The sequence below is a fragment of the Phalacrocorax aristotelis genome, chromosome 2, assembly GCF_949628215.1.
Source record: "Phalacrocorax aristotelis chromosome 2, bGulAri2.1, whole genome shotgun sequence".
Lineage (NCBI taxonomy): Eukaryota > Metazoa > Chordata > Aves > Suliformes > Phalacrocoracidae > Phalacrocorax > Phalacrocorax aristotelis.
In genome coordinates, this window is record NC_134277.1 from 166,021,266 (window position 1) to 166,048,152 (window position 26,887).

At 43.6% G+C, this 26,887-nt stretch overlaps 1 protein-coding gene across 4 annotated transcripts in view; it reads left to right on the forward strand.

Annotated features, from left to right (window-relative positions):
- The window catches only part of ADGRB1 (adhesion G protein-coupled receptor B1), a 286,873-nt gene that overhangs the window by 253,150 nt on the left and 6,836 nt on the right, over window positions 1–26,887 (forward strand). For 2 of the 4 annotated variants that reach the window (XM_075085936.1, XM_075085938.1), the window contains 6 exons: window positions 5,804–5,975; window positions 7,917–8,012; window positions 10,685–10,739; window positions 14,807–15,486; window positions 16,555–16,590; window positions 18,220–18,324. In XM_075085936.1, coding sequence (XP_074942037.1) covers window positions 5,804–5,975; window positions 7,917–8,012; window positions 10,685–10,739; window positions 14,807–15,486; window positions 16,555–16,590; window positions 18,220–18,324 — 1,144 coding nt within the window. The remainder of the gene's footprint in view (window positions 1–5,803; window positions 5,976–7,916; window positions 8,013–10,684; window positions 10,740–14,806; window positions 15,487–16,554; window positions 16,591–18,219; window positions 18,325–26,887) is intronic. The other 2 variants (XM_075085937.1, XM_075085939.1) reach the window with 1 other exon arrangement.

Here is a 26,887-nt window from a genome sequence, read left to right on the forward strand (position 1 = left end):
CTGTTTGGTAGAGAGCACATCAAGGACGTTCCTGCTGGGTTTGCTCATGCTCTCTCCAGTTTACCTCCTGTAGGTTTCAGAGGCTTGTTTCTGGGATAGCATGGCATGAAAAGATAGATCCTTTTGTCCATTTTTCTTGATTTTTGGAAATCATAGACATTTTGAGCAACTCTATGGTAACGTCTGTGTCTAAGAGAGAACGGGTCAGAGAAGGGGATGTGTAACTGAGGGAACATGGTAACCCACAGATGAGAGAGCAGAGAGTAACCATGATGGAAGTGAAAAATATGCACTGGAAATTGTGCTATTTCTTGACTTGGGAAATTACAAAAAGGAAACCTTTGTACATCTATGACCTCTTAAGGTTTAGCTGGACTTGACAGGTGTGAGTTAAAAAAACCCTTCCCTTAGCTTGTTCTGGAGAAGGTGCTGGGCATATTTTGCCATTAGAAGACCTCTGTTCCCACATTTCCTTCCTTTTATTGCTGCCTGTAGGGTAGCCTCAGCCTGTGAAATACTGCCTCATAATTAATTTGTCTTTGCTACCTGTGAAAAATTGTTCTCTGAGACAAGGAGAAAATATCTGAAGGGCATGCCATTTCTTTGCACTTGCTGTGACTGAGAGCATCCACTGCTGATACCAGGGATTGCTATTGGATGGATGGAAGGAAGGAAGGAAGGAAGGAAGGAAGGAAGGAAGGAAGGAAGGAAGGAAGGAAGGAATTCCTGCCAGGCAGTTCATTGCAAATATGGACTGTCATGTTCTGGCCATAGGGAAGATCCTGGCCCAAGACTAAGGCCCTGGCACAGTGTATTCTTCCTGCAGGCAACCCACCCAAAAGTGAATGTCAGGGAGTCCTCATGACCCATCTCATGCATCATCCCTCTTACGTCATCAGAAACTCATGTGTCAAATCTCCCATCTAAGGGATTTGCTCTTTTTCTTGGCTCAGAGTCATTTCAGGAAGTCTTAGATGTCAGATTTTCTGTAGTTCCAGGACTAATGTGCATCGATATTTCCATGCATGGCTGGTTTTGTGAAGGATACTGTTCCTCAGGAGAGTGTTGTTCTCATAGTTCAAGGAATTTGAAATTGTATCCTTACCAGGGGATATTACTTGGGCCCTGGTCGTCCTTGCTTGGACTGTCAAAGAACAGCTTCCCTTACTAGGGGCAAATAATCAAGCAGTCTGCCCATAGCTACCTCATTAGCTGCCTGTCTCATTTAGAAGCATTTGATTTCCTGATCCCCTAGTTGTATGGTTCAGATTACAGCAACTGAGATAAGAATCATCTTTTGGAGAAAATAGAAATAATCTCTTGCGTTTCTGTGTTGCCTGTGCATGGGAAGAACATGCACAGTGTCCCCTTCTTCTAGTGACAGGTTTCCTATCTTGGTTTTATATGGGCACTAAATTAAAAGGAGTTTCTCTGAAACTGTTGCTAAAATTGGGGTAACGCTCTTGCTTTTAGGAGTAATACAAATTAAAGGAGGGATAAAGCATGAGAGAATGAATAAAGTAATTTTCCTGTAGTTTTCCTGTAGCAGAACTGCTGTGATGCAGGAACAGCACACTCATCAGAATAGTGGGGCAGCATGTAGCACTCTGTGCAGCACGTAAGGAGCCATCCGCTGTCTTACGTGTTGAGTCCACCTACCACCTCCCTTTTCAGAGCTCCTCTCCAGGAGCTGCTTTCTGTGTAATAAAGTTATTTTTCCTTCTGCTGCTTCTTTAGCTTATGGTACTGGCTGCCTTGTTGGTGTTGACTAATGAGAAGAATTGATCACTTGCCTCTTTATAAAAGCCCTTTACATCTTTGTTGGCACCTACTGTGTGTCCCCTTTGCCTTTTGTCAGGGTGCAGACCTCTTAATCTTTTTTCACGTAGATCTTTGGCTCCAAACCCATTTTTTGTCTCTTTCCATTGCTATCCTCTAAGTGCCGCCATCACGTTGCCCTGCTTCTTTTGCGAAGATGAAGTCTCTCAGGGCTGCCAGCTAGCTAAAGACCAAAACCACTTTGTTCAAGCCAGCTAGTTTTAGCTTTGTCAGCTAGTTTTTGACATTTTGAGTAAAGGCCATCATCTGCTGTTGCCGGAGCTGGGTCTACCACGTGCTTTCATAAGGCTAAGTCTTTGCCATGCTAGATGAAGCTGTGGACAATGTTATCTTGTGGCCATGTTGTCACATGTCATTGTAATCATATTTGGTTGCACTGTGCTGTGGCATTGCCATATCCCAAAGTAATGCCCTTCCTCTGCAATGCAGCAGTAGCGTGGTATGGTGGGGAGGAACAACGTGACACTGCAGCCCTACTGCTGGGTAACATCATCATGTCATGGTCCTTACATACGACCAGCACCACGCTTCCACAGTGCGGTGTAATGGTCTTCCCTTGATATCGCGGTCACTCATCATGAGTGCTGCCTTGTGTGGGGCAAATAAAAGGATCTGCCAGCTAATTCCTTTGTCTCAAGCAATAAAAATCCTGGATTCATTGATCGTGGATAATCCATAATGAAGAGTCATTAGGTAATCACAATGTCGTTATATAACAAATCATTTCACATCATGTGGCACCATAACATGAAGTTTCTTAGGTCTTATAAGTTATTCTGGAACCTTTTAAGGATGCGCAGTACCTCCAAAAAAAGGGACAGATGGAAAGGTGGCAGAAGGATGAGTTCTGCTATGAATTCAGCTCACAGCAAGTAGAATTAAGGGTAATGTCACTGGAAACCCGCTTATCTTCCCCTGAGTTTTCTTCTGAAATTTCAGTCTTGATATGATTCTTTTTTAAAAAAAAAAATTGAACTTTTTTTTGAATTTAATTTTTCAAAAACTAGGCAAAGGTCTGAAAAGTGAAATTAGAGTAAGTTACATTCCTATGACCTGTTGCCATCTGCTGCTGGAGAATAAAGATTATGTGTTAAGTGTCAAGCAACATTTCCATAATGTTTGTAAGGGATGAATATCGTTGAGAAGGCACCTGCAGGGTGAATCACGAAGAGAGCAGAAATGCCATACTCTTAGCTCGTATAAGTCAGCACAACTCAGTTGGGAAAACCCTGATTTACTCCAGCTGAATATGTGACGTTCATCATCTGAATTGGAAGGACAGAGATTTAAGTGGTGATTTAAGGTTGCTTATGTGGGAAGCAATAGTGAAGGCCATCAGGATGTCTCAACTCAGAAGAAAGTTGAATAGTTTGTCCATACACAGAGCAAGGGGCCAGGAGGGACTCACTGAGTCCAGTGTGAAGACAGCAGGAGCTCTGAAGGGAGCCCACTGCAGTTACGGATCATTACATCTGTGCTCTGGATAACAAATAAACTCAAGCAGTGCCTTGCTGAAGCAGGGTGCCCGCATATTATTTTTAATCAGGTTTTGAAGCCAGTGGATTGAAATCTACTTGCTAAAGAGAAACATAATTTACCTCCTCAGCAGTGTCCCTTACAACCCCAAATCCACACCTAAATCTTGGACCCAGATCCAAATCATTGTCAGTCTGATGTTGCAGTTCTTTTCAAGAATGGAAACCCCATCCAAATTTAGGTGGCTGGTTCAGACCCGTACTTAGAGGTCAGATTCATTCTCAGATGTGGTTGCCAGGTTTCTTGTTTGCATGTTGGTGGTAGCAGCATACACATATGTGTGTGTTAAGAGTATGCTGGGAGACCAGATAACCCTAGGAAGCAGAGTTGACTGGTACAGACCTTTTCTAGCAGCCTCTCTTGACTTTGCTGGTTTCCAGCAATCACAATTGCAAGTTGCTATTGGAATGACTTCATCTACCAAGCCACGCATCAGGCATGTTGTGCTTGCTCATACTTGCATGGCAGACACATCTAGAGTGGCATGTTATGGAGAAAGTCTTATCTTTCCATTTGGCTCTTCAGCCTGTCTATTTTTCTCTCGGCACTTACTGCTTAGCCAGTTTTATTAATGCATTACTGCAAATGATAGCAAAGAGGGATTTCAGTATAATGAGGCAGATTTCAGAGGGCTGAGGGAGAAGTGGAATAAAAAATTCTGTTCAGGTGTTGCTTGGTTGAGGGCTGTCTGGCTGCTGCTTTTTTTTTTTAAATAATACTCTGAAATTATAGTTTATATTTGACATTAAAGATCATTCAGTTTGTCATCCTGTATAAAGTTAGAAGGTATCTGATTATGTCATGGCCTTTACCAAGTCTCATAATACTTGTTTTAATTGGAAAACAAGAAAAAACGTGTATTCCATTTACCTGCTCCCTTAGGTAAATTGCATTGCTTAATAACACCACTAAGGAACACCTCTGAGCCTGGACAGGTTGTAGAAATATTTGCAATCAGAGTATTATTATGACTATAAAAATAACCTGTCACTTCAGTATGTGGTCATTACAGCAGAACTGATGTAACAATCCTTGAAAAACTCTTAACTGAAGCCAGGGCGTTACATCCTGATGTCCATACCCGTGTCCAAGCTCCAGCTTTGTTCAGGTAAAACTCTCACTGAGGTCTGTGAGAGCGGTACCTGGATAACCAGCAAGTAAACATTATTAAAAACTTGATCATATACCCAAAAATGGTAAGCAAGCCCCATGTAAGTACTGTAAAACGCGTGTCATGATATCTGTCCTGTAATTTATTGTCTTGCCTGTATTTGTTTGTTAGCGTATAGGTTGAGGTTTTCAATGCAGAAAAATCTTGAAGCTCAACTTGTTATTCAGCCTGTGCATAGGTCTACTCTTATCTGTGTAAATAAAAGCCCACAGAGAAATTCTTCTGGTACTCTTGGTGCACCAATGCTGCCAAATATATAGGATGACTGGCAGCTTAAAATCTCCCTAGTAAGCTGTTAAAATTGCTTGGGACCCTTTTTGGTCAGAGAGCTGAATGTCTAAATAGTCTATGAGCGGCTTTCCCATTTCTGGAGCCATCATTTATAGATAAAGTGGAGGTTCATGGGGCAGTACTTGCATTACAGAAAACTGTTTTGTCCAGGTTTCTGGCTTGTGAATTAAGAAGTGGCTTGAATTTTAAGTTATTTTAACCTAGAATGTACACCCAACTGTAAACTTACTTACAATAATTGCTAAATATAGAAACAACTGTAATTTTTTTAACACATGCAACTGGGGAGGTCACACAAGGAAGCAGAAAATTTTCTGTTCACAGAAAAATTGGGTCAGGTATCAGCTCTCCTGATATTCATTGATGTAGTGTTGTAGGGACTGTCAGCTGTAGAGTAAGGGAACAACAGCAAAATATCAGTCTCCACATCAGCTCTAGGCTTGTCCATTTTAGTCACTTGAAACCGTGACACATGTCCCCGGTGTTGGTGTCTTCCATGTGCTGTGGAAGTCCAAGTGTCTGTAACCCAAGTACCGACAGCCATCGTGACAAACCAGTCTCTGCTGCAACTGTTCCCCTTCGCTTTGGCAACCTACAGTGATTGTATTTTGTCTCCCCTCCTTGGGAAATACCATCGTTGTGGACTAGTGACATAGAATGGGAAGGGTGTGAAAGGGGGAGTGAGGTATCTGCATCCTTCCTCCCCACCTCAAGTTTTATGCATGATTGCACCATTGAAAAGTAGTCCCTCCTGTAGAAACGTGTGTCACCTGTTTTGGTAGCGTGAGTGTGCAAAGCATCTTCCTGCTTCCCTGTGACAGGGGCTCAGAAGACATCTAGCACAAGTATTCAATTGCAGAAGAAGTCTTCTGAAGCCCCATGGGATCAGGAGGCTGAATTAGCAACCCACGTGGAAGCAGGTGAGGCTGAAGTGGAGCTGAATTCTCTTTTCCTCTCCCTTGACAGGGCATCCCTTTGGAGCTCCTGTGTGGTCCTACCTCTCCTGGCTCTCACCTGGATGTCTGCAGTTCTGGCAATCACAGATCGGCGGTCAGCACTCTTCCAGATCCTTTTTGCCGTCTTTGACTCGTTGGAGGGCTTTGTCATCGTTATGGTCCATTGCATCCTAAGGCGGGAGGTGAGATGAATCATAGAGTTGTTTAGGTTGGAAGGGACCTTTAAAGGCCATCTAGTCCAGGCCCCCTGCAGTGAGCAGGGACATCTTCCACTAGAACAGGTCACTCAGAGCCCCATCCAGCCTGACCTTGAGTGTTTCCAGGGATGAGGCATTGACCATCTCTCCTGGCAACCTGGGCCAGGGTTTCACCACCCTCATTGTAAAAATTTTTTCCCTTATATCCAGTCTAAATCTACCCTCCTTTAGTTTAAAACCATCACCCCTTATCCTGTCACAACAGGCCTTGCTAAAGAGGTTGCCCCCATTTCACTTAAAGTCCCCCTTTAAGTACTGAAAGGCCGCAATAAGGTCTCCCCACAGCCTTCTCTCCTCCAGGCTGAACAACCCCAACTCTCTCAGCCTGTCTTCACAGGAGAGGTGCTCCAGGCCCCTGACCATCTTCGTGGCCTCCTCTGGACCCGCTCCAACAGGTCCATGTCCTTCCCGTGCTGGGGGCTCCAGAGCTGGACGCAGCACTGCAGGTGGGGTCTCACCAGAGCGGAGCAGAGGGGCAGAATCCCCTCCCTCGCCCTGCTGGCCACACTTCTTTTGATGCAGCCCAGGATACTATTTGCCTTCTGGGCTGCAAGCACACACTGTTGGCTCATGTCCAGCTTTTCATCCATCAGCACCCCCAAGTCCTTCTCTGCAGGGCTGCTCTCAATCCCTTCATCCCCCAGCCTGTATTGATACCAGGGGCTGCCCCGACCTAGGTGCAGGGCTGTCTTCTTTTGAACAAGTCATTCTCTTTTATGTAACCAACAGAATTCCCATAGAAAACATCTGAAAAATGTTCAGTCAGACTGGTAGCTTCTTTAATCCAATGAACTTTTCCCTTTGTGTAGACAGTGACCACAAAAATGGCCATGACAGTATCAGTCAGAAGGAAGGAGGGATGAATCAATGGTTGTCGTGCTGAGTGTACTGCAGAGCGGAATGTGGGGGATAGTCTTAGGTTAGCTAACATGTCAGGTTTTGTTCATTTAACACCAAAATTAGTATTACCAGAATGTTTACACCCCATCTCCAAAAATGGAATATTAAGAAAAATTTGTTTGATTTCAAGAGGGACAACTTGCACCGAGATTTACAGAATAATTGTGCATTGGCATTAGTGCTTAGATGTTCAAGCTAGAAAGTAAATCTAGCAATAATCAAGTAAGGAAATTGAGTAAATTCTCTCCAGCCTCCCTGTGGAGATTTAAAATGGTGAATTGTATCAGGAAAGAAAAGGGCGAATCTTTTATGTTTCTTTTATTCTTTTCATCCTACTGAGTAGATAGACTATTAATAACAGAGACAGGAAGGTTTTTTTTTCTTCAATATTAATTTTATCTTCTTACAGCTCCTTTAAATTAAGTAAAACAGATTAATTTCTTATGTCAGGCCAATGAAATCAATAGAATTACACCACTGGCTTGGCTGAGACTCTTTCGACTAATTGCATTATGAATATGGGCCTGCATTTAACTCCCATTGCTGTCACTAGCATTTTTTTTCCATAGATTTCAGTGAGCTTTGGATCATATACATATTACAGCCAATATAGGATCATAAACAGACATTGCAGACCCTGATATAATGATTTATGCAATAACATCCATTGTAAGCATACAAGATGCAAAATAGAAGATATTTTTATTCTTGATTATATAAATCAAGTAACTAGAAGTGACCAAAACAGTGACTCAGAATACCTCCAAGACCTTTGAGTTGCTCTGTTAATATGTGAGATATGTATCATATAAACAATTTGAAATGTATACCTGAATGCTACTAAAGTAGATCCATGTTCTTTCGATCTACCAAGGTTTTTATTTCTTTTCTCCTCTTCAGCAGAATTTAATATGCTTTCGTATCCCTGTCTGACTCTGACTTTTGCAAATCCATTTGTTCCTGCAGGTCCAGGATGCCGTGAAGTGCCGAGTAGTAGATCGTCAGGAAGAGGGCAATGGAGACTCAGGGGGGTCGTTTCAGAATGGACACGCTCAGCTAATGGTAGGGAAAACTACCACCTAGTCTATTATTAAGGGACCTATGGGCATTTTTAACTCATAACCGATCAAGAAAGGGCTCTGTCCATCATAGATTTTGCAATTGTCATTCTTTTTCCTTTAAACCTGCGCTTGAACAAGCGTAGCACTTAGGATCGCCTCTTTGAGACAAATCCGGTTTCTTTTCATTATAATATTAAGGGGTTCAAACTTACACCCCAGGTTTTGCAGACAAATTGGTGAGACCCTTTCTTTCCCAGAAAATGCAAAGCTAAAATATATCTCCCAGGTCTTCCAGACCTTTTCATCCCCAATATGCTGCCTTGTCCTTGCTGGAGCTAGGAGGCAGTAGTTTAATACTGTTTTAATCACAGTGTGTTGCATCATTATTATAAAGACGTTGTTTCAAAAGGATTTGTTTCTCTCGGAAGCTCACTTGTTTACATTGTTTCACTGGGAGTATAGCTTAAGCAGTGTAAACCTTGGTCCTGTTGTGTAAGTCCTTTACGAACAGTCCAGATAAGGCCACAGAAGAACAAGCTATGTGGAATCATCTTGCAACTGCTTCAGTGTTATGATGTAGATGATATAAGAGGTATTTGATTTCTGAGGCTGGGGTAAGGACATCAGGACAATCGCAAGATCCAAAAATGTCCAGTTAATATTAGACCTATATCATAACCCACGGTGTTTGTTTCCAGTCACTCCTGTGCTAAGCTAAAGAGCTTGTGCTTAGGTACAAGGTCTCATTTCAAACAGTTAAATCTTTAAGTCAAGACAACAAGATATGTATAATTCTACCACACTTCATATGTATTTATTAAAAAGAGGGGCCTCATTTTTAATTTAAATGCATAGTGTTATTTTCAGACAGGTTCTTGCTATGCCTATCTATGGGTAATTAGAAAGCCCCTTGCATGCCTAGTACTTTCACTTCTTCAATAATAGACACCATAAACATATCCAGTCTCAATCTTCCTTTCAATAAGCTAACACACTGTGCTTTTTTCTCCTTCTGTAAGACATTTGCCTTCAAATTATTTATATAACCCTTTTCCACATGTCCTTCAGAATTTCACCATCCTTTAAAAATGTGTATGCTATGTTTGTTATTCTATTGTCTCCATCTCAAGCCCTCTATTCTGAGGTTTCAGATTTTTGTCTCTCTGTATAGCTCCCTGTTTTCGTATCAACCACCTTGCAAAATTCCGTGTCAGCTACAAGTTTTTTAGCGAAGAGAGTACATTTACTTCTTCACTGTTGATGGATGTGTTGAGAAGTAGAGACCTTACAATCAGTTTCTTCACATTCAGACACAAAAAGCTCTGGAATCTAGACACGAATGATGACTCCTCACTGATATTTTTAGAGGGGTACAATGTTATTTTATAGTGACTGAGTTGTAAAATAACCAAAGAAATCAAAAGCTTTGCAGGATGACATTTTTGCCATTACCTTTTCCAGTAATCTCCAAATCTGCCCAGCAAGTGAAAAGAAGCTTAGATGAATAGAACTGTTTTCCACAAAATCTTGTTTACTGGTGTTAAATATAAACCTATATTTTACTTATTTATCAGTAGGACTAGTACAGGCTGCTCAGTTACATTTTTCTGGAACTCCTATCATGAAAATGAGATTATATTTTCCTGTGTCATCCCATTTGCCCATTTAAAAGTTAGTTCAGTCTTATTTCTCTTCTATTCTTTTCAGATTTATTTGATATTCCAGATAATTTACTAAGAAAGTAGCATCATGAAGGTTGAGATGATTCCTCAGCCAGCTCTTCAAAAACTCTTGGATCTCAGCTGGCTAATATTGAATTGTTTATCCCAGGGGGATGGGGATTTTTTTTTCACACTCTCAGTATTAAACTGGAATGCATTTAATCACATTGATAAAATTATATTAAGTGTCTTCTTTCTGAAATGATACTAGAAATAAAGAGTGAACTCTTCTACCTTTTGCTAATCTGTGGCTTTTCCATTACTCCATGAAAACGCAAGACCCACTGTGACTCAGTGTATCCAGTTCTTTGAGACATTATCTGCTAAAAGCTTTGGGAAAGGGATTAACTCATACTGGGAGAAGAAAGGAGTTTTGTTTGGCTGTACAGACCACTTGAAAAAGTTATTCAGCCTTTGTGCCTACAAGGACCATTGATTTTATACGCAAAGAGTTTCAGAAGCAGAGACTTGTTTCCACTTTACGTGACTTGGTGATAGATCACAAGAAAGCCCAGTGGGTATGGAGGGTTTTCAGTGGCATCCCCAGATCTTTTTAAGGAGTGGTAGGGAACCCACTTAGACTAAGAGTGGGGTGATACATCCAAGGCAGATCAGGCCAGGAACCTGTCCCCTGTTTTTCAGAAATGTGCGTAAACATGTTCCAGGGAGATATTTTAATTTGGCAGCCCAGGAATTAGTGTATGGGTGAGCAGATGAATCCAGCTGAAAAGCAATGTTACAGCTTTACCACTGCCTGCCGTTCAAAAGCCACAAGTGGAAAAAAGTGGTTTGTTTCCCATGTTTCAAAGCCCAAGCAAAATGTCTCCCCTCCACTCTCCTGGCAATGGTGTGACTGCCTCACTAATAAAAGTGGGATTTTGCATGTTCCAGATGGCTTTCTCTCCCCCACCACCTCCTTTTGACCATGTCCTCTGTGTTCTCTGTCTTTCAGACCGATTTTGAGAAGGATGTGGATATGGCTTGTAGATCAGGTGAGCACATCACAGGTGAGAATCAACAAGTGACCTGGTTTGGGGATTGAACTAGGCCATTTTTTTTTCCTTTCTGTTTTATTTGTGTGTGTCTTAGTGGCTTGCATGTACTTGCGTGGACTGCCCTTACTCTCGACCCTGACCAAAAGCAAGCAACATCCCTAATTCTTTAGTTTGTTTTGCTTATCCTATTTCCCCAAAGCTCTCTTGGCCTTTAACTAAGATTAAGCCTTGCCCCTGAGTTATTATTTCTCACCTATGGTCCGTGTAACAGGGTGGCAGAGAAGAGTATCAAGGAAGAAGGGATTGGATCCATCTCTTCCTACTGTGATCCTTCTTTGCTTTAGCAACCCCTACCCAAGGGGGTCACACCAACCTCACACAGCTCTGTGGTCAGAAGGGGTGTATTTGAGAAGGTCTGGAATCTGGAGAGCCTCCCCACGGCTCCACCTGGCTCCATGCACACTTCCAGTGCGGTTGTACGCTGCCTGTATGTATGGGTGTATGCCTGTACATAGGTGGGACAGTCTCTCCTCTTTTGCCTGCACCTTTCTGCTGTGTGTTCAGTCACACACATTCATTATGATCCTGAAGATCTGCATGAGTTGATAGTCCCTTTCCCCAATAACTATCTTTTCTGTTATTCCCCTGGGGGTGTCTGTGCTGTCTGGATTCTCCTTTGCTACCTGTTCATCTCTGCAGGTTTCATCCTCTCCTGGACCTGGCATGCCTGACCATTTGGCTGGGTTTTATTTCTTACCCTTTGTAGATATTTAGGCTTTTATTTACCCTCCCAGAATTCTCCCCTCTTCCAAGCAAAAGAAATACTATCTTGCTTGGCACTTGCATATAATTCACATCTTCCAAACCAGGATCTCCCCTAGCCAAGGACATACTGTGTGTTGTTACCATCATGGAAAACTTCTCTCTCTCCTTTTTTCTCACTTTCCCCCTTTCTTTCTCTCCTCCCCTTTTTTCTTTCTGTTTTCCTCCTTCCTTCTCTCTTTCTATGCACATCTAACTGTCCCTTTCATTTATCTTTTTCTTTATCTAATCTATCATTTATTTATCTGCTTCTAATATATTTATCTATAATTCATCTCTTTCTCTATATCTTGCAATCACTTATTTATCTCCGTCCTCTGTTGTCTGTCTTGCCGTACCTGTTATTTATGTATTTCTATCTCTGTCACCATTTATCTCTGTCACTGTGTTTCTGTGTATTGTCTGTCATTGTCACTATCATTTATCTATCTAATATCTATCTATATCTTATTTATCTTTTCCTGTCCTTCTCTCTGCCTCACTCCCTCTCCCCATGCTTATCACAGTCACAGTATATTTATCTCACTTAGCCCTGTGATATCTTATTTCATGGTCTCTTTCTGTCCATTTATCTCTTTTCAGGGTCTGTCCATTTTTTTCTTTCTGTTTCTCTGTCTCACACTCTCTAATCTAATTTCTAGCTGTCTCCCTCTCCTCATTTGTCTTCTTTCTTCCTTTTTGACACTCAAGACCTCAGTTCCATAAAATCATACGCCATAAACATGCATGTGAGACCAGGTCTGACTTGAACGCATGCTCAGTGAACATGATCCAGGCTGGGTGTTGGCACACACAACCAGCTATACAGCCAGCAGCCCACCTTCTGCTGGAATCCAAGCCAGACCCTGAATTCCTGCAATAGAAGAGTCTTTCTGGATCTGCTACTGAGTTTCTTGCTCTCAAATCGAGCTTCCCAGAGGAAAGGAAGGAGCTGATTGGTTTCACATGACTTCAGGGCAGAAGACCCTGGATCAGAAGCTTGCTAACACCCTAGGCTTCCTTTACTTTGCCAGTATACAGCTATAAAATTTGTCTACCTGAAGACATATTCCTCTTCTAATAAAATGCTGTTAGTCTACACCAAGCTAAGCAGTTAATAATAATCCACATTTCAGAGAACTTTCTATATGGTGCACCATGCTAAGCATTCTGCTTTTTGATTAATAAAAAATAGAAATCTGTCCATTGGTTTCTGGCCATCATTTCTCCTGGAGGCACCAGCTCGCATGTTATGACAGATTGGAGCTATGTCTGATACCGCTCATAACCTCCTCACTTAGATTCATTGGTAGGATTGGGTCCATGGCTCAATGTTAAAAGCTCACTCCGCTCCATGCTTGGACATTGTCAAGTGCAAACCTCTCCAAACGTACCTTCAGCAGCTGATGTGAGCATGGAGAAGATCCTGAATCAATAAACCTTACTGACGCTCCCAAGTGAAGGATTTGACTTCAGTCACATCTTCCCACAGCGTATGCTATGAATGCACTAGAATGCTCTGATTTATCCTAGCGTGTCTTCTAGCAATATCAAGATGACCGTGGCTGTCATAGTTACAGCCAGTGTGTTCAGCTTTCAAAGCTTTTTAAAAGATCTTTTATTCTACTTGGTCTCGTTATCCTGCCTTGCCTGCTCTGTAGTCTTAGAGGGGATCTTTGCTCTTCTACCACCCATTGATCCCACTATGAGTTGGTAGAAAAATGAGTGTGTTCTCAGTTCCATGGGATGCCTATGTCATGTCTTGCCTCTGTCCCAGGTGGAGCAGACCTCTAAGATCATCGAGTCCAACTGTCAACCCAACACCCCCAGGCCTCCTAAACCATGTCCCGAAGCACCACATCTACAAGTTTTTTGAACTCCCCCAGGGACGGTGATTCCCCCACCTCTCTGGGCAGCCTGTTCCAATGCCTGACCACTCTTGCAGGAAAGACATTTTTCCTAATATCCAATCTAAACCTCCCCTGACGCAGCTTGACACCGTTTCCTCTCATCCTATCGCTAGTGACCTGGGAAAGGAGACCAACATCCACCTCACTCCAGCCCCTCTCAGGCAGCTGCAGAGAGCGATAAGGTCTCCCCTGAGCCTCCTCTTCTGCAGGCTAAACCCCCCCAGCTCCCTCAGCCGCTCCTTGTAAGACTTGTATGTTAAAGGACCTTTGTTTTTTTTAACTTCTGAGATGGGTGAAAGGAGAACATGCATTTATTTCTCCTTTCCTGTGCTTAAATAAAGGGTAAGTAGCCTTCAGTCCTGCACCACTTTGCCCCTGCCCCACAGTTCTGTGATCTCCATACCTGGGAACATCATGGCTGGTGTCATTATCTTCCTAAGGCCTTTGTTGCAGCCCGAAATCAAATAAGCAATAGATTCTTATGCCTAGAAAAGGGACAGATGTCTTGTTGTGGGCAGCGTTGTGTGGGAATGAGTGTCTGTGTGTTCTTTTCAGAGCTCCTAATTGGCATGTTCACCTCATCCTCAGTTTAAGGTTTTCCCCTCCTATCAAGGAATAGTCATGGCACTCTTTTCTTTCCTCAAGGGAAGTTGAGAAACGCTAAATAATTAGCTCTCACAAGGGCTTGGCATGATTACTAGAATGTAAGCTTTTTGGATAGCAGTTAGAAATTTATAACAAAATACGGCGTGTTTCAAAGTACTGATTTATTGACACTGAAACTCTTCTTGCAAAAAGATCATCCTGAAGCAGTTTGGCGAATTTAAAACAAATAAACAAAAAACTTAGATTTGCCATCATTGATAAAGCTGCATTTCAGCTATTTTATGAATTAAAATGATTTTTATATGAAAGCAACCTCTTATTTTAAAAAAACCTACTCTTTTATAGGCTAATAAAATGTATTATATATACACGCTACATTTGCTAAATATATAGACATGTATTTGCTTTTCAAGATACTGTAATTGATGTGATAATATGTGATGGCCTAGTTTTGAGTTTTCACCATGATTGTGTTGGGAAATTTGCAGTGTAAAGAATTCTTTCAAAATGAGATTTTTTTTTTCCTCCTTAGCTTTAGCTTTGCCTTCACCATCCTGGAGATATATATATATATAAAGAAAAAAAAAAAACACAAAACCAAACAAAAACACAAAAACCCCAGTATAAAACACTGTTCTGCCACCATAGCCTCTTTCTGAGAGGCCCAAGGGAACATGCTAGCATGGTGTGACTGTGAAAGGTGTATTGATGTATTAACAAAAATTTAGGTGAGGTGCTAAGGATACTTGTCTGTCTCCCTAGTGCTGAATAAAGACATCACCACCTGCAGGACATCAACCATCACAGGAACACTGAAGCGTCCGTCACTACCAGATGAAGAGAAATTGAAACTCAATCACCAGAAGGGGTCATCAAACTTTAACAGTCTTCCAGCCAATGTCTCCAAGATGCATCTCCAGGGCTCACCACACTACCTGGGGGCCATCAACCTGAACGAGTTCAGCAATCACAGTCTCACTCTGAAGAAGGACAAGAACCAGCCACCTAAGTCCATCTACATCTGTGATGGGGATATATTCAAGAAGTTGGACTCAGAACTCTCCCGGGCGCAAGAGCAAACACTGGACACCAGCTATGTCATTCTGCCTACGAACACGTCTACCTTACGGGCCAAACCGCCCAAAGACGAGAGCAAATACAGCATCAATATTGACCAGATGCCCCAGACACGGCTCATCCACCTCAGTATGGCTACTGACCCAGGATTTGTTGTCAAGAGTCCTCCACGGGAGCCTGTAACCATGACATGCAGTGAGGTACAAGGTTCCCCCATGATACAGCAACAGCAGCAGCTGGCTCCACAAAATATCTCCAACGAGACACAGATTCCCAACAGCCTGTGTGACACAGGAGACTCAGGGAACTCGGGTGTGGTGTCCAAGAGCGAGACTGTCTCCACCCTTTCCATGAGCTCCTTGGAGGTAAGCGTGTGAATTACTGTCTTGTTCTCAGATCAGAATGATGCCCTGCTTTCAACACTGGCTGCACCAGGTGTTTCAAGAGAAGGACCTTAGGCCAAATGCAACCCAACATGCAGTGCCAGTATTATATTATCATGGGGGATCACTGGCATGTGTTACCATTTCGTAATCTAACATTTAAAATCCCTCATGACTTCCGTAGGCATATTCCATTGCTGGATGGACTGTCTTTAGCCCTACAGGTAATGCAGGTTTCCTCTTTTGATGACATCAGTCATGATACAGATGAGAAAACCCTAGTGATCACAGGTGTTAACTGACCCTAAGGCATGCCCCACAATGCTCTTAGCATCAGAAGGATGTCAGAGGTTTTGCATGGAACAGGCTGCCCAGAGAGGTGGGGGAGTCACCATCCCTGGAGGTATTTAAAAGGCGTGTAGACGTGGCACTTCAGGGCATGGTTTGGGAGGCCTGGGAGTGTTGGGTTGATGGTTGGACTTGATGATCCTAGAGGTCTTTTCCAACCTTAATGATTCTATGATTCTATAAGTGCAGCCCTCTCTTTCTGACCTGTAATAACTCATTACATATATTAGAAGTTCTCCCTAGACTGTACGCTGACGTCTGTCCTAGTTTTCCTACTTCTCAGCATCTGACCCTTTTCTTGCCTACTGTCAGAGAGCAGGTCTCAGCCATTGCTGTCCAAGCTTCAGTCTTGGCTGACTGATGCTCAAAAGCACGAGTAGATGACTTGGCTGAGCCTCTCTGCTTTCCATTCTGTGAAACACCTGCAAGCTCATATCTAGAACAGGGGCTTGAATTGGACAAACTCCCATGCTCAGCACATGCTCAGCCCTCCTTGGCACTCAGTGTTTTTTGATAGGAATTCTTCTAAATGGCCAGCACTTTCCATCACAAAGAGCCAGAGAAACATGTTAAAGGTGTAGGAGGAAGGAAAACGAGAAGGGCTCTCCCTGTCTTATCTACCATGTGGTTCAGTTTGTGCCCAATGACCAGCATCAATCCCTTACTAACCTTCACCCATCTCTTTTTCTTTTGAATACCCAGAGGCGGAAATCCCGGTACGCAGAGCTAGATTTTGAGGTAAGTACATCCTTTTCTGAATGTGTTTTTCAATGTGTAGGATAAGAAAGAGAAATACTGCCTTCTTTTCTATCTGGCACCTTTGCAGGAGTGCTGCCTTTGCCAAAAAGCTTCTTCAAGGGTTTAAAAATGGTGGATTGAAAGACTTGTGTTGGCTGCCCAGTAAGGCTTACCCTGTGCTGATAAAAAAAAAAGGGTGATTTATATTGGCTCAAGCTTAATTTATAGAGCAGCTTCTGTGTAAACATTTGTAAATCAAGATCTTTCTTTGGCTTGCCCAAGGACTGTAACTTGTCCTCTGTGAGTAAAATGCTTACGGAGTGTTGGTGGAGCGGTACAGGTGACTGCACCATGTTCCTGTTTGGGAAGCACACGTACATTTGATTAGTGGCCTAAAATGCCTTGCCTTTTGTGCACAACATCTGTTGCTTAACAGAAAGGAAGCCAATATATCCCCAGTGTCACAATGCATCGTCAGCCCTGCTCTTTCACACCTACTAATGAACCTCACAGAATTAGCCTGGGTGGAAAAAGTCTATACTGTATGTAAGGAAATGGCTGTCCTCACACCTGAGGCAGAGTGGAAAGCTTTTGAAAGAGCCAGTCCTCCACAGAGCTTCTGTGGGGGCTACTGAGAGCTAGTGTAGCTATCCTGAGACCAGTCATGGCATCCTTCCTGGGAGAGCTACCCTTTCACTTCAAAGCTACTAGCTTATTCAGAAACAGTCACGCTAAGGGCCCAGGAGGAGTTGCCTTAATGCTAGAATCACTTCAGAGCTCCAGGTTGTGAGCTTGGTCTGAAATTGAGGCACCATGGGTACATCTAAGCTGATAGTTCAATTTGGTCCCGGACTATTTGAGCCACCTTATCCACTTGGCAGAGCACAAGAAAACCATATTCAACATGCTTTTACATGCAAAGGGAAGTCCTTGTAGAAACTGGTCCTGCCTCTTCTAGGCAGTAAAAGATAGAAGTGAAATGCAGAACAGCCAAAATACAAAGAAAGAGGCTGCCCAGAGAGGTGGTGAGGTCACCATCCCTGAAGGTGTTCAAAAAATGTGTAGATGTGGCACTTTGGTTTAGAAGGCCTGGTGGTGTTGGGTTGATGGTTGGACTTGATGACCTTAGAGGTTTTATCCAACCCTAATGATTCTGTGATTCTATGGAATGGAAATTATGGAAGACTTTCTGATGGAACTTCTTGTATCCAAATCCTACATGTTTGGGTAAGCTCTGAACACATTTGCAGAGGAGGCACACTGAGAACAGAGTGGGCATGGGGTCACATGTCAGTTAAAGAAGGACTGCAAAGCTTCCTAGGTCAAGCTGGCAGAACACCTCCAGTCAAGCACAAACTCTGCTGTATAAACAGTTGGCAGTTGCAGGTTTAGGGCAACCATAATGTGAAAAATCGGTCTTTTCCACTTTCTCCCACCATCTCATTCTGAAAATAAAGGTAGTGCTACAGTGGCTCCTCAGTGAAACTGGAAGGTAGTTTAGGCATGCCAGACTGCACCTTCAGGGAGAGAGGCGGGTTCTAATAATGTATGTAACCTTGGGGGGAAGATATGTTGTTTCTGTACAGCTCAGTAGGGTTTGCTGACCCATGGCCCTTGTGTTTGCTTCAGAAAATCATGCACACAAGAAAACGTCACCAAGACATGTTCCAAGACCTGAACAGAAAACTCCAGCACGCAGAGAAGGAGAAGGAGTCTCCAACAACGGACAGCAAGGTTAGTCAGACACTTGCAGAACCATCAGCTCCTAGAGCTCTCTAGTGCCAGCAGGAGCACAGGAAGAAGCAGAAAAGTGTAGGAGCCCTCATCGAATGCCTTTCCTTGATTTTTCTGTCCATGCATGTTGCAACAAACACATGTGAATCATACAGGACACAGAGAGTCACAGAGGTACCACTAGTTTATCTAAAGAGTGGTGAACAGCCCAGAAGGAGAATGCCTATCCTCGTGTCTGTTCATGGTGAATGGAACCTGTTGTCTGGTTCGTCTCTGTTCCCTGTGTCCTCGTCTGTTCTTTGCATTCCCGTTCAGGTCATCTCTGAGTGACCCATCCATCCACTCATAGCTAGGAACTGGAAACCAGAACAGCCTTGAGGAAATCTAGGTGGAAAGGGGAGAGGGCAGAAGGTGGCAACAGCAGGAACCTTCTATCCCACTTGCAGGGTCTGAGCTGGAAGCCAAGGCAACAGTGTTGGGCATAGTTATTTAGGAAAGCCACAGCAACGGGGCTTAAGCTGTGATGGTGGCAGCACTTCCTGAGGACTGCATGCTAATGAAATGCAACATGAGGGTATTTGCGGCAGCTCATCACCGTATACATGGCCCTCCTTGACAGGAGCAAAATTCCAGGGCAAGAAGAGACTTTGAGGGAGGCAGGCTGAGGGAAAGACCTTGCAGCCTTGCAGCGGGGCAGGGATTTGGTACTAGGAAAACATACAGGAGCTTTTGTACTAAGTGATGTGGATAACGCAAGTAAGGGAGGGCAGGCTGATGGCACCTTCCCCCATGCCTCAGCCCATTAAGGCTGCTGGGCAAGAGCCGAAAGGTTGCAAGGAAGGGTATCTACTCCAACTGAAGGGAAAAAACAAGCAGAAAGGTCAGGTTGGCAGTCAGAAATGAAATTTGGGTTGTACCTGCACTCAGGAGAGGGTCAAGGTGAGCTGTTTGTAACATTCTTGGTCATTTGCAAGCAAAGTCAGATCCAGGATGCGGAGTCACCTACAGCATGGCCAAGGAGGTACTAGCGGGGTTTATTCTGATGGGACTCCCTTAGAGGCAAGATGCAAGCTCAGAAGGTGGTTGAAGAAGAGGTTTAGTTTGGTTCTTTGTAGAAGCAGAGCACGGCTGTGCCTTTGGTCTGTGTTCAGATCTCTCAGCATTGCTGTGCTGAATTCCAGAGACATGGTCCCAGCAAATCCTACTTTTATTTTGTGTGGCAAGATGCCATTATGGGCTGTACAGTGTTACAGAATGAGAGGGATAGTGAATTTAGCAGGCAGATTCAGTTCAAAGAAGCCTGTGTTGGCCAAGAATCCCAAAGCATTTCACTGAATTTGCATCTCTCTGCTTTTTTTCTATTATTTAGGTATGGTACAGCTGTAAAATCAGAAATGCCTAAATACTACGTAAAAGCTAATCTGTGATATGATTGCAGGAGTGTTATATAGATTGAGATGTTTTGAGCACTTTGGAGATGCATCTGTCTAGAATTAAAGTTACCCATGTCAACATTGAAGAGCTTTGAACTGCTGAGAAAAAAAGCTGTGAAGGTGGCCTTTGCATATTGACTGAATCTTTTTCAGGCTGTGATTTTTCCTTGGGTGTAACCTGAGAGGGTGAGCTTGCAAAGATCATTACTGGCAAGTCAGTAGTGGGTATTGGTTTAAAACCATCCAAAGCAGTATAAAGAAAATGAAATAGCTTTCTTCCCCTCTTTTTCTGCCATTTGCTGCTGGGGACCCCACTGGAAATCATGCCCCATCTTCAGCTTGCCCTGAGAAGGCAAACTGCGGCTACCAGGGATTAAAATAACAACAAAAGATTTTTTCTCTCTTTTATGTATGTTTAGGTTATAAAACGATGGAGTATTTCTTCTGGTGGAAGCGATAAAACTAACGTTAGCGTAAGTCTGGCTTTTGTTTTGCATTGAAGAGCATTGTAGGCCTGTTCCAAACCCTTCCATGATGCATGAATCCAAACTTCCTTCCAATGCTTCTTCACCAGTAGGAAAGTCCTTGCCTTGTGGGCATGAACAAGGTCATAAAGATCCTGGATTACCCTTGAACCCTTTCACACCTAGCATCACAGAGCAGAAGGGTTGTTTACTGGGTCTAGTCCATCTGCCTGCATTGCTGTGTCTTTGATTTCCCTTTTAAATCAGCAGCTACAAAGTCAAGCTACCAAGTCTCTCTCCAGCCTTGGCAGTTTCCCAGCCTCTCCCAGCAGCATGTCCCATTGTCCTTGGTACTTTCCTAGATATCATGCTTTTCCTAATCTTGCACTTCATCTCTCCTCCTTCAACTCCAAGGTCAGAAAGGTGCTGCTGAGATTTTAACTAAATGTCTACATAAGACAGACCTCCTTTGGGACTTCCTAGGAATGGCGCTGGTCCTTTTTAGGGATTGGTTTGAGTTTCATTTTCGATGTACATGTTAGTCCTCACTGTACTTCAGTGCACTGGCCAAAACTGATTACCTCATCACACTGAATACATAGTTCCTCTCAGATTAACTACTACATTGTCAAATTGAAGGAAGCACCAACAGAAGGATGGGAGGAAGAAATAGATCTTCCATCTCTTTAGGAAGAGGGGTTGAAAATTCAACCATCGTGTGTGTTTACTGTTGAGAATTTCTCCAGCTGCAGTGGTAAAATATGGTTTTTAAGGGGTCTTCAGCAAAGACCTGAAGGTTTGTATGAGCGCATATGTTGCTCCTAAGTATTCTGACACATTTAACTTTGGATAAATATTACCACAGTGCACACTTGAAAAATAAAGACGACTGCCCTTTGTCCACTGTCGCAGAGTAGTTACTGGCAGAGCTGCAAACATAATCAGGGAGTCCTGCATGTTAGAGCTGTTCAGCTTTCCTCCTTTACAAGGTCCATTTCTGAAAGGCATTACTGATGTGAGAATGACCCAATCCTTATCAAAGGCAGCCTTGCCAAAGGCCTCTGAGCTTGTCTCTCATCCTGCAGATGCAGGGACGAGTTTGGGGACAAATTCTGCTTTCCCCTTACCCAGTGGACAAGGACTCCTTCCTTGGGACCTTTCTTCTCCCTTGCACTGGAGGACACAGGGTGGAAGCATGCATGCGATGCAAAGCAGTGTGCAACACTGCTGCTAGCCATCACATGTCACCGTTGAAGTCAGAACTGCTACAGCAAAGGTCTGGAGACTAATCCGTATCCCGCTGAAACTGGGGTGTCCCCATTGCCATCATCAGCTGACCCGTCATCAACTTACTAATGAGCAATATTGCCAGGGTGGTATGTCAGAGGTAGGCAATTAGGAGAACCAGAATACTGCCTGAAACACCAACCACATCTGAATCTTAGCCATATTTAATGCATTCCCATGAACCACTGTGACACCAGTGCTTGCTGCAGTTATTTTGCTATAAACCAAAGCACACTGCTAATGCTAAAGTAACTTGAGCCTCAGAGTACAATAATACAGAATTGTCCTTCCTTGGGCAACAAACATGGGCTTTTCCCTGCTTTTCCCTGTCTTTTTTTATAGTTCATTACATTAAATCTATTCCATGTGACATGCACTTTCCTATGCATGTATCTCAACTATAAAAATGCTCCCATTGGAAGCACACTCAGCTATTCCTGATTAAAATCACATTGTCCAACAGGATTCATGTTCAAAGCACGGAGAAGCACACGTCCACCTGCATTCAAGCCTAGGCCACCTCACCTCTGCAGCAAAGGGGTCTCACTCATTTGTGGCTTTATGAACTAATCAGGAATGCAGACACTATTAACCAAGGCTAACTTTTCCTTGCTATGGAATTAAGATACTAGCAGACTGACGTACAGCAAGACCTGATGACTGCAAGTTGAAAAGTCAATTTTTAGTGTGTTAATAGATCTCTGTATGACCTTACATGGGCTATGGTAAATCTTCTGTCTTTTGCAGTCTTCAAGTTCAGATGAGGCAAGGAAGATGGAGATGATTTTTGAAAAATCAGCCCTTACTCAAAAGGAAGTTACAGGGTTATAGGCAAGACCCCTTTGCTCCTGTTATGCTAGAGCTTGGAACAGATTATCTCTGTCCACCTGAAGAGACTTTGAATCTAAAAAGTGTATCTCAGAAACAGCCGGATTTACTTGCTCATCCTCCTCCCCCATATGACTTCCAGCCAGCCTATGTGTGAAGGTTGCACACTGTTGCTGTTCCATTTTATCCCTGACCAAACTGGAAGCTGGTGGAGACCCTGAGCAGAAAGCTGAATGAGCTGTGGTTGCTGAATATTTATCCCCTAGCCAGCTTATTTGCAGCCAGGAAGCATGAAAGGAACCAACGATTTGGAGACAAACACAGCAGGATTTGCATCAAAAACCCCAACCATCCACACCATGCAACCTAAGTGATTAAAATTAAAAATCCTCTCGGTGTCTGGGATCCACCAAGCCTTCATTTTTAAGGTTTCAATAAGTACTGAGTGGCTTCCACCAGAATCGTAGATATTTCTTCATAGAAGCTTTAAGGCACGTTTTGCTGCCCAAACAGATGCATATTGAAACGTTAGGTTGGTACCGACTCAGACAGCAGAGTTCTTCCTTCTTAATTACTCCCATCACTTTGAATTGTTATTTAGTCACCCAATGACTAAAAAACAAAACAAAACAAAAAAAACCCAGCAACAACAACAAAACCAAACCCAAACCAAAACCAAATCCCATTGTTGGAAACCTTGCTGTAAGTTTGCTTCTCCATTTAAAAGGCTGCCCTTTACCTGACAGACTGTAGGCTCCAACATGCATTTTTTAAATCTTGTTTCCTCCTAAGTACACACGCTTCCCAAGGTCTAAATTCCTGCAGCTGTGAGCTATCCGCATTCAAGCAGGGCAGTGGTTATTGTCAAGCTACTTTGTACCACCTGGGAACTATTTTCCTGCGCAGATCTCTATTGTCAGGGTAAAGCATCTTCAACACTGCTCCTCCCTCTGAGCTAATTGCTAAAGAAATTCCAGTGCTTGGGTTGGACATCAGGAGGGGTTTGCATCCTCTGGAACAGCATGGCATGAAAGCGGAGGCTTTGCAGCCTTTAAGAGAAGCGAGGGCTTTGTTTCTTCTCCAGTTAGCCCAGCTTTGAAAGCAATGGAAGTGACACTCCTGCCTTCCCCCCTCAGCAGGAATCCTTTGATCCAGCTCCATTAGAGAAGTTTGAATCACATACATATTTCTCTCTTCTTGCCAGCACCCAGCTTTGCATTAATCTTAAACAGCAGCTCTTTACTTGTGCAGAGGTCAGCAAAAGCCACGCTGAACAGAGCTCTGCAGATTTCTCTGGTTTGCTCTTTCTTGCTTATTAGCTACTTGCTACGTTTAGCTCTCTGCAGCTCAAATGGCTTTTGCTTTGGCTGAGCCCTGTCCTAGAGTTCACAGACAGGATCTGGACTTGGTCTGTAACTCAGCTCTCAAATCCAGTCCCATCTTTCTGTTGGTTCTGGACAAGCCCTTGCTCCAAATTCCAGTGGAAAAAGAGACAAAGTTGTTTCTGCCATTCTGTCTTTTTCCTATTTCCTGCTAGACAATGTTTTTGGCTTAATTACCCACTTTCTCTTCTCAGGTCAAGGTCTTCTTCAGACACCTGGAGGGCGTCCCTGTCCCACGAGCACTTGCTTTGGCTTCTAACAGAGTAGTGAGGAAAAAGGAATATTAGTCAATATTACAAATCATTCCTAGTCAGCGCCGTGTGTCTCCCTGGCAGCCTCTGCTGCATGACAGAATTAATTCGCTTGCTTGCTGGCTACCTGGCCTTTCTTTAGCTACCTGGGGAGCCAGCAGCCCAGCTCCCAGGTGGGAAAGTTTGGCTTGTGTCCATGGGAACCTCTTTGCATGGGCTGAGGCTGGGGGGTGGAGGAGCTCAGATGGTGGTGGTTGTGTCAAACTCAGGCTCATTCCTCACTGAGGGTTTAGAAAACTGGAGGGCTGTGCTCCTCCTGTTGAAAATTGTGTGTCCCTCTTCAAGGAAAGCTCCAGTTGCAGGTGGGGTGTCTCCTCCATGCCATGTGTTTAATCCTCTCTGCACTTCTTAGAGGCTTTGGTAACGGGCAAATTTTAAAAGACCAATTAAGGTAACTTTTATAGGGAGGAATGCTACATAAAAGATAATAATTACCACAATAAATTCTGTTATGAAAATTATGTCAAGCCTTAACTCATTCAGCCATAAACCATGTGTCAGCTACCGGGTGTCCAAATCAGCAGTTCACTGCCTCCTGTAGATCATCTGATACCTTGAGTCCCAGACACCAGGCATCAGTTACTCTGTATGACTCAGAGAGACTTCTTATACCCTGTAGCCTCTGCATCCACAGTCAGTTCCTGCCCTGCCCTTTGATGCTAACTGGCCACCAGCTCCTCCAAAACCCTGCAGCTCCTAATTGTTTGGACTGGTTACCCAAACAACTCTATAAATAATTGTGCTTTGGGTGCTCTTGGTCCCACCCTGGAGTGTCTTGGTACCCCTGTGAGGCATGGGGGAACCTGGAATGATTTCAGCATTTTGGGGAACACCCAGCCCTCCATGTCAGCCAAGTGGAGTGGTCTCCTCAGTAGACCATAGGCGTTATCCGAAAAAAGGTTGGTATTAGCCAGCTGGATTAACAGCAAGAACAGCATGGGGAATAGGCTGTTTCTCATGCTGGTGGGACCACGGGTGTGTCTGCAACCTTCAGGCAAGGAATGGTTTACAAGCCTATGGAAAGAGCCCCTGCAGGTCTGTGAAAGAGCTTCTTGAATCGGTGCCTATTCATCTTCAGTTGTCCATGGCCTCGCTAGACTTTGGCTCACAGCAGCCCCTACAGGTTAGACCGTCTGAACTTAAGAGAATGCAGAAACAGGAGATATTTTTATAACCTAGCAAATGCTGGGTATTTCAAGTTTCCTAACTGATTACCATCAATGCAAGTTCAACCCACAAATTATTTCTTCTTTTTTTTTTTTCCAAAAATATGAAATTCTGAACAAAATCAGCCACTTCCTTTTATTTTGCTTTTCTGCTAAAGGAAAAAAAGAGAAAGTATAATCTTTATAGTTTGGTAGCATAAAATGAAGGAACTGCAGCTACTTGTTTCAAACGAAAGGAAAATTTATCATTCTGTAAAAAAACAAGTCAGCTTTCCCATTTTCTAATCACTTTTCATCGACATTGATCCAAAGATGGATTAGACAGTGTGAGCTACATTTATCTTTCAGATTCCCTGCTATACAGTCTGAATAACTTCATTCTGGTCCTAGAGTCATCAATGTCATGGGGAGAGACCATTTGGGTCATGAAATATCCTTCAAGTTGACACTAGAGGCAATGAAAACAGCATGGGAGTAGCTGGTTCTAGGGGAGTTGTCCCAGAGTGCTCTGTAGAAAGCACTGAATTCCTCTTCAGGTTATTCAGGGCAACCATAAAAATTGGGTATTTAAAAAAAAGAAGCAACCAAACAAAAAAGAATACAACAACAACAAAAAAAACCCCAAACACAAGGACATGCATCTTAACAGTTTGCACATTTCATTGTTCTTGACTGACGTGTGAAATGAAAGCTGTCTTAGAGCAGCCGGTCAGTCCCCCATGCTGTATTTAACTACCCCTTAAGTGTACCAGTACTTAAGGGGCAGCTACAAAGAAGACGGAGACTCCCTTTTTACATGGAGTCCCATGGAGAGGACAAGGGGAATGGACACAAGTTGCTCTTGGGGAGATTCCGATTGGACACCAGAAGGAAATTTTTCACAGTGAGGACAGTCACCATTGGAATAATCTCCCCAGGGAAGGGGTTGACTCGTCCACGTTGGACACCTTCGAGAGTCGTCTGGACAGGGTGCTGGGCCATCTTGTCTAGACTGTGCTCTTCCTAGAAAGGTTGGACTAGATGATCCCTGAGGTCCCTTCCAACCTGGGATTCTGTGATTATGCTATACATTGATGCCACTCCTAAGCAAAACAGTTGTGTCAGGAGCCAGGGACTCTAGATGAAGCCAGCCTGGACCCTTGACGGCAGCACAGAGCCAAGGTGCAGAAGAGCCCATGGTGGGAAGGTGCCTCGCTGCACCACCATCACCTTTCCACAGCCACCATGAGTCCAGCACAGGTGATTCATTGGAGTCTGCCAGGACTAGCTTTAGAAGAAGGCTGTGTTATTATCTCCACACGCTTTGTCTTTGTTAGGGATTTGGGGCGTTTTGTTGGCACTGCATCTTAAATACCTTTTGCCCCAAATCCACTCCCACTGCCTTAAAGGTGTGCAGCCAAAATGAAATCCACAGCTGAATGTAGGAGACTCCAAGTGACATCAGGGTGATGAAGATCTCCAGTCTCATCCTTTGCAGCAGGTTTTAGCCCATCCTTGTGTCTGGGCTTTCCCTCCCTTCCTACCCCTCTGACAGAGTCTTCTCCGCCATCCTGGCACCAGGCAGGAAAAGATAAACATTTCCCCCCTTCCCGACAGCCAGAAGCTCATGGGCTGTGTCAGGGCAGAGTAATGGCTCTGTCTCTGTGAGTTACTGTCAGAGCAGCCTCTGCTGCTTTCAGCTCCTGTCTTGGG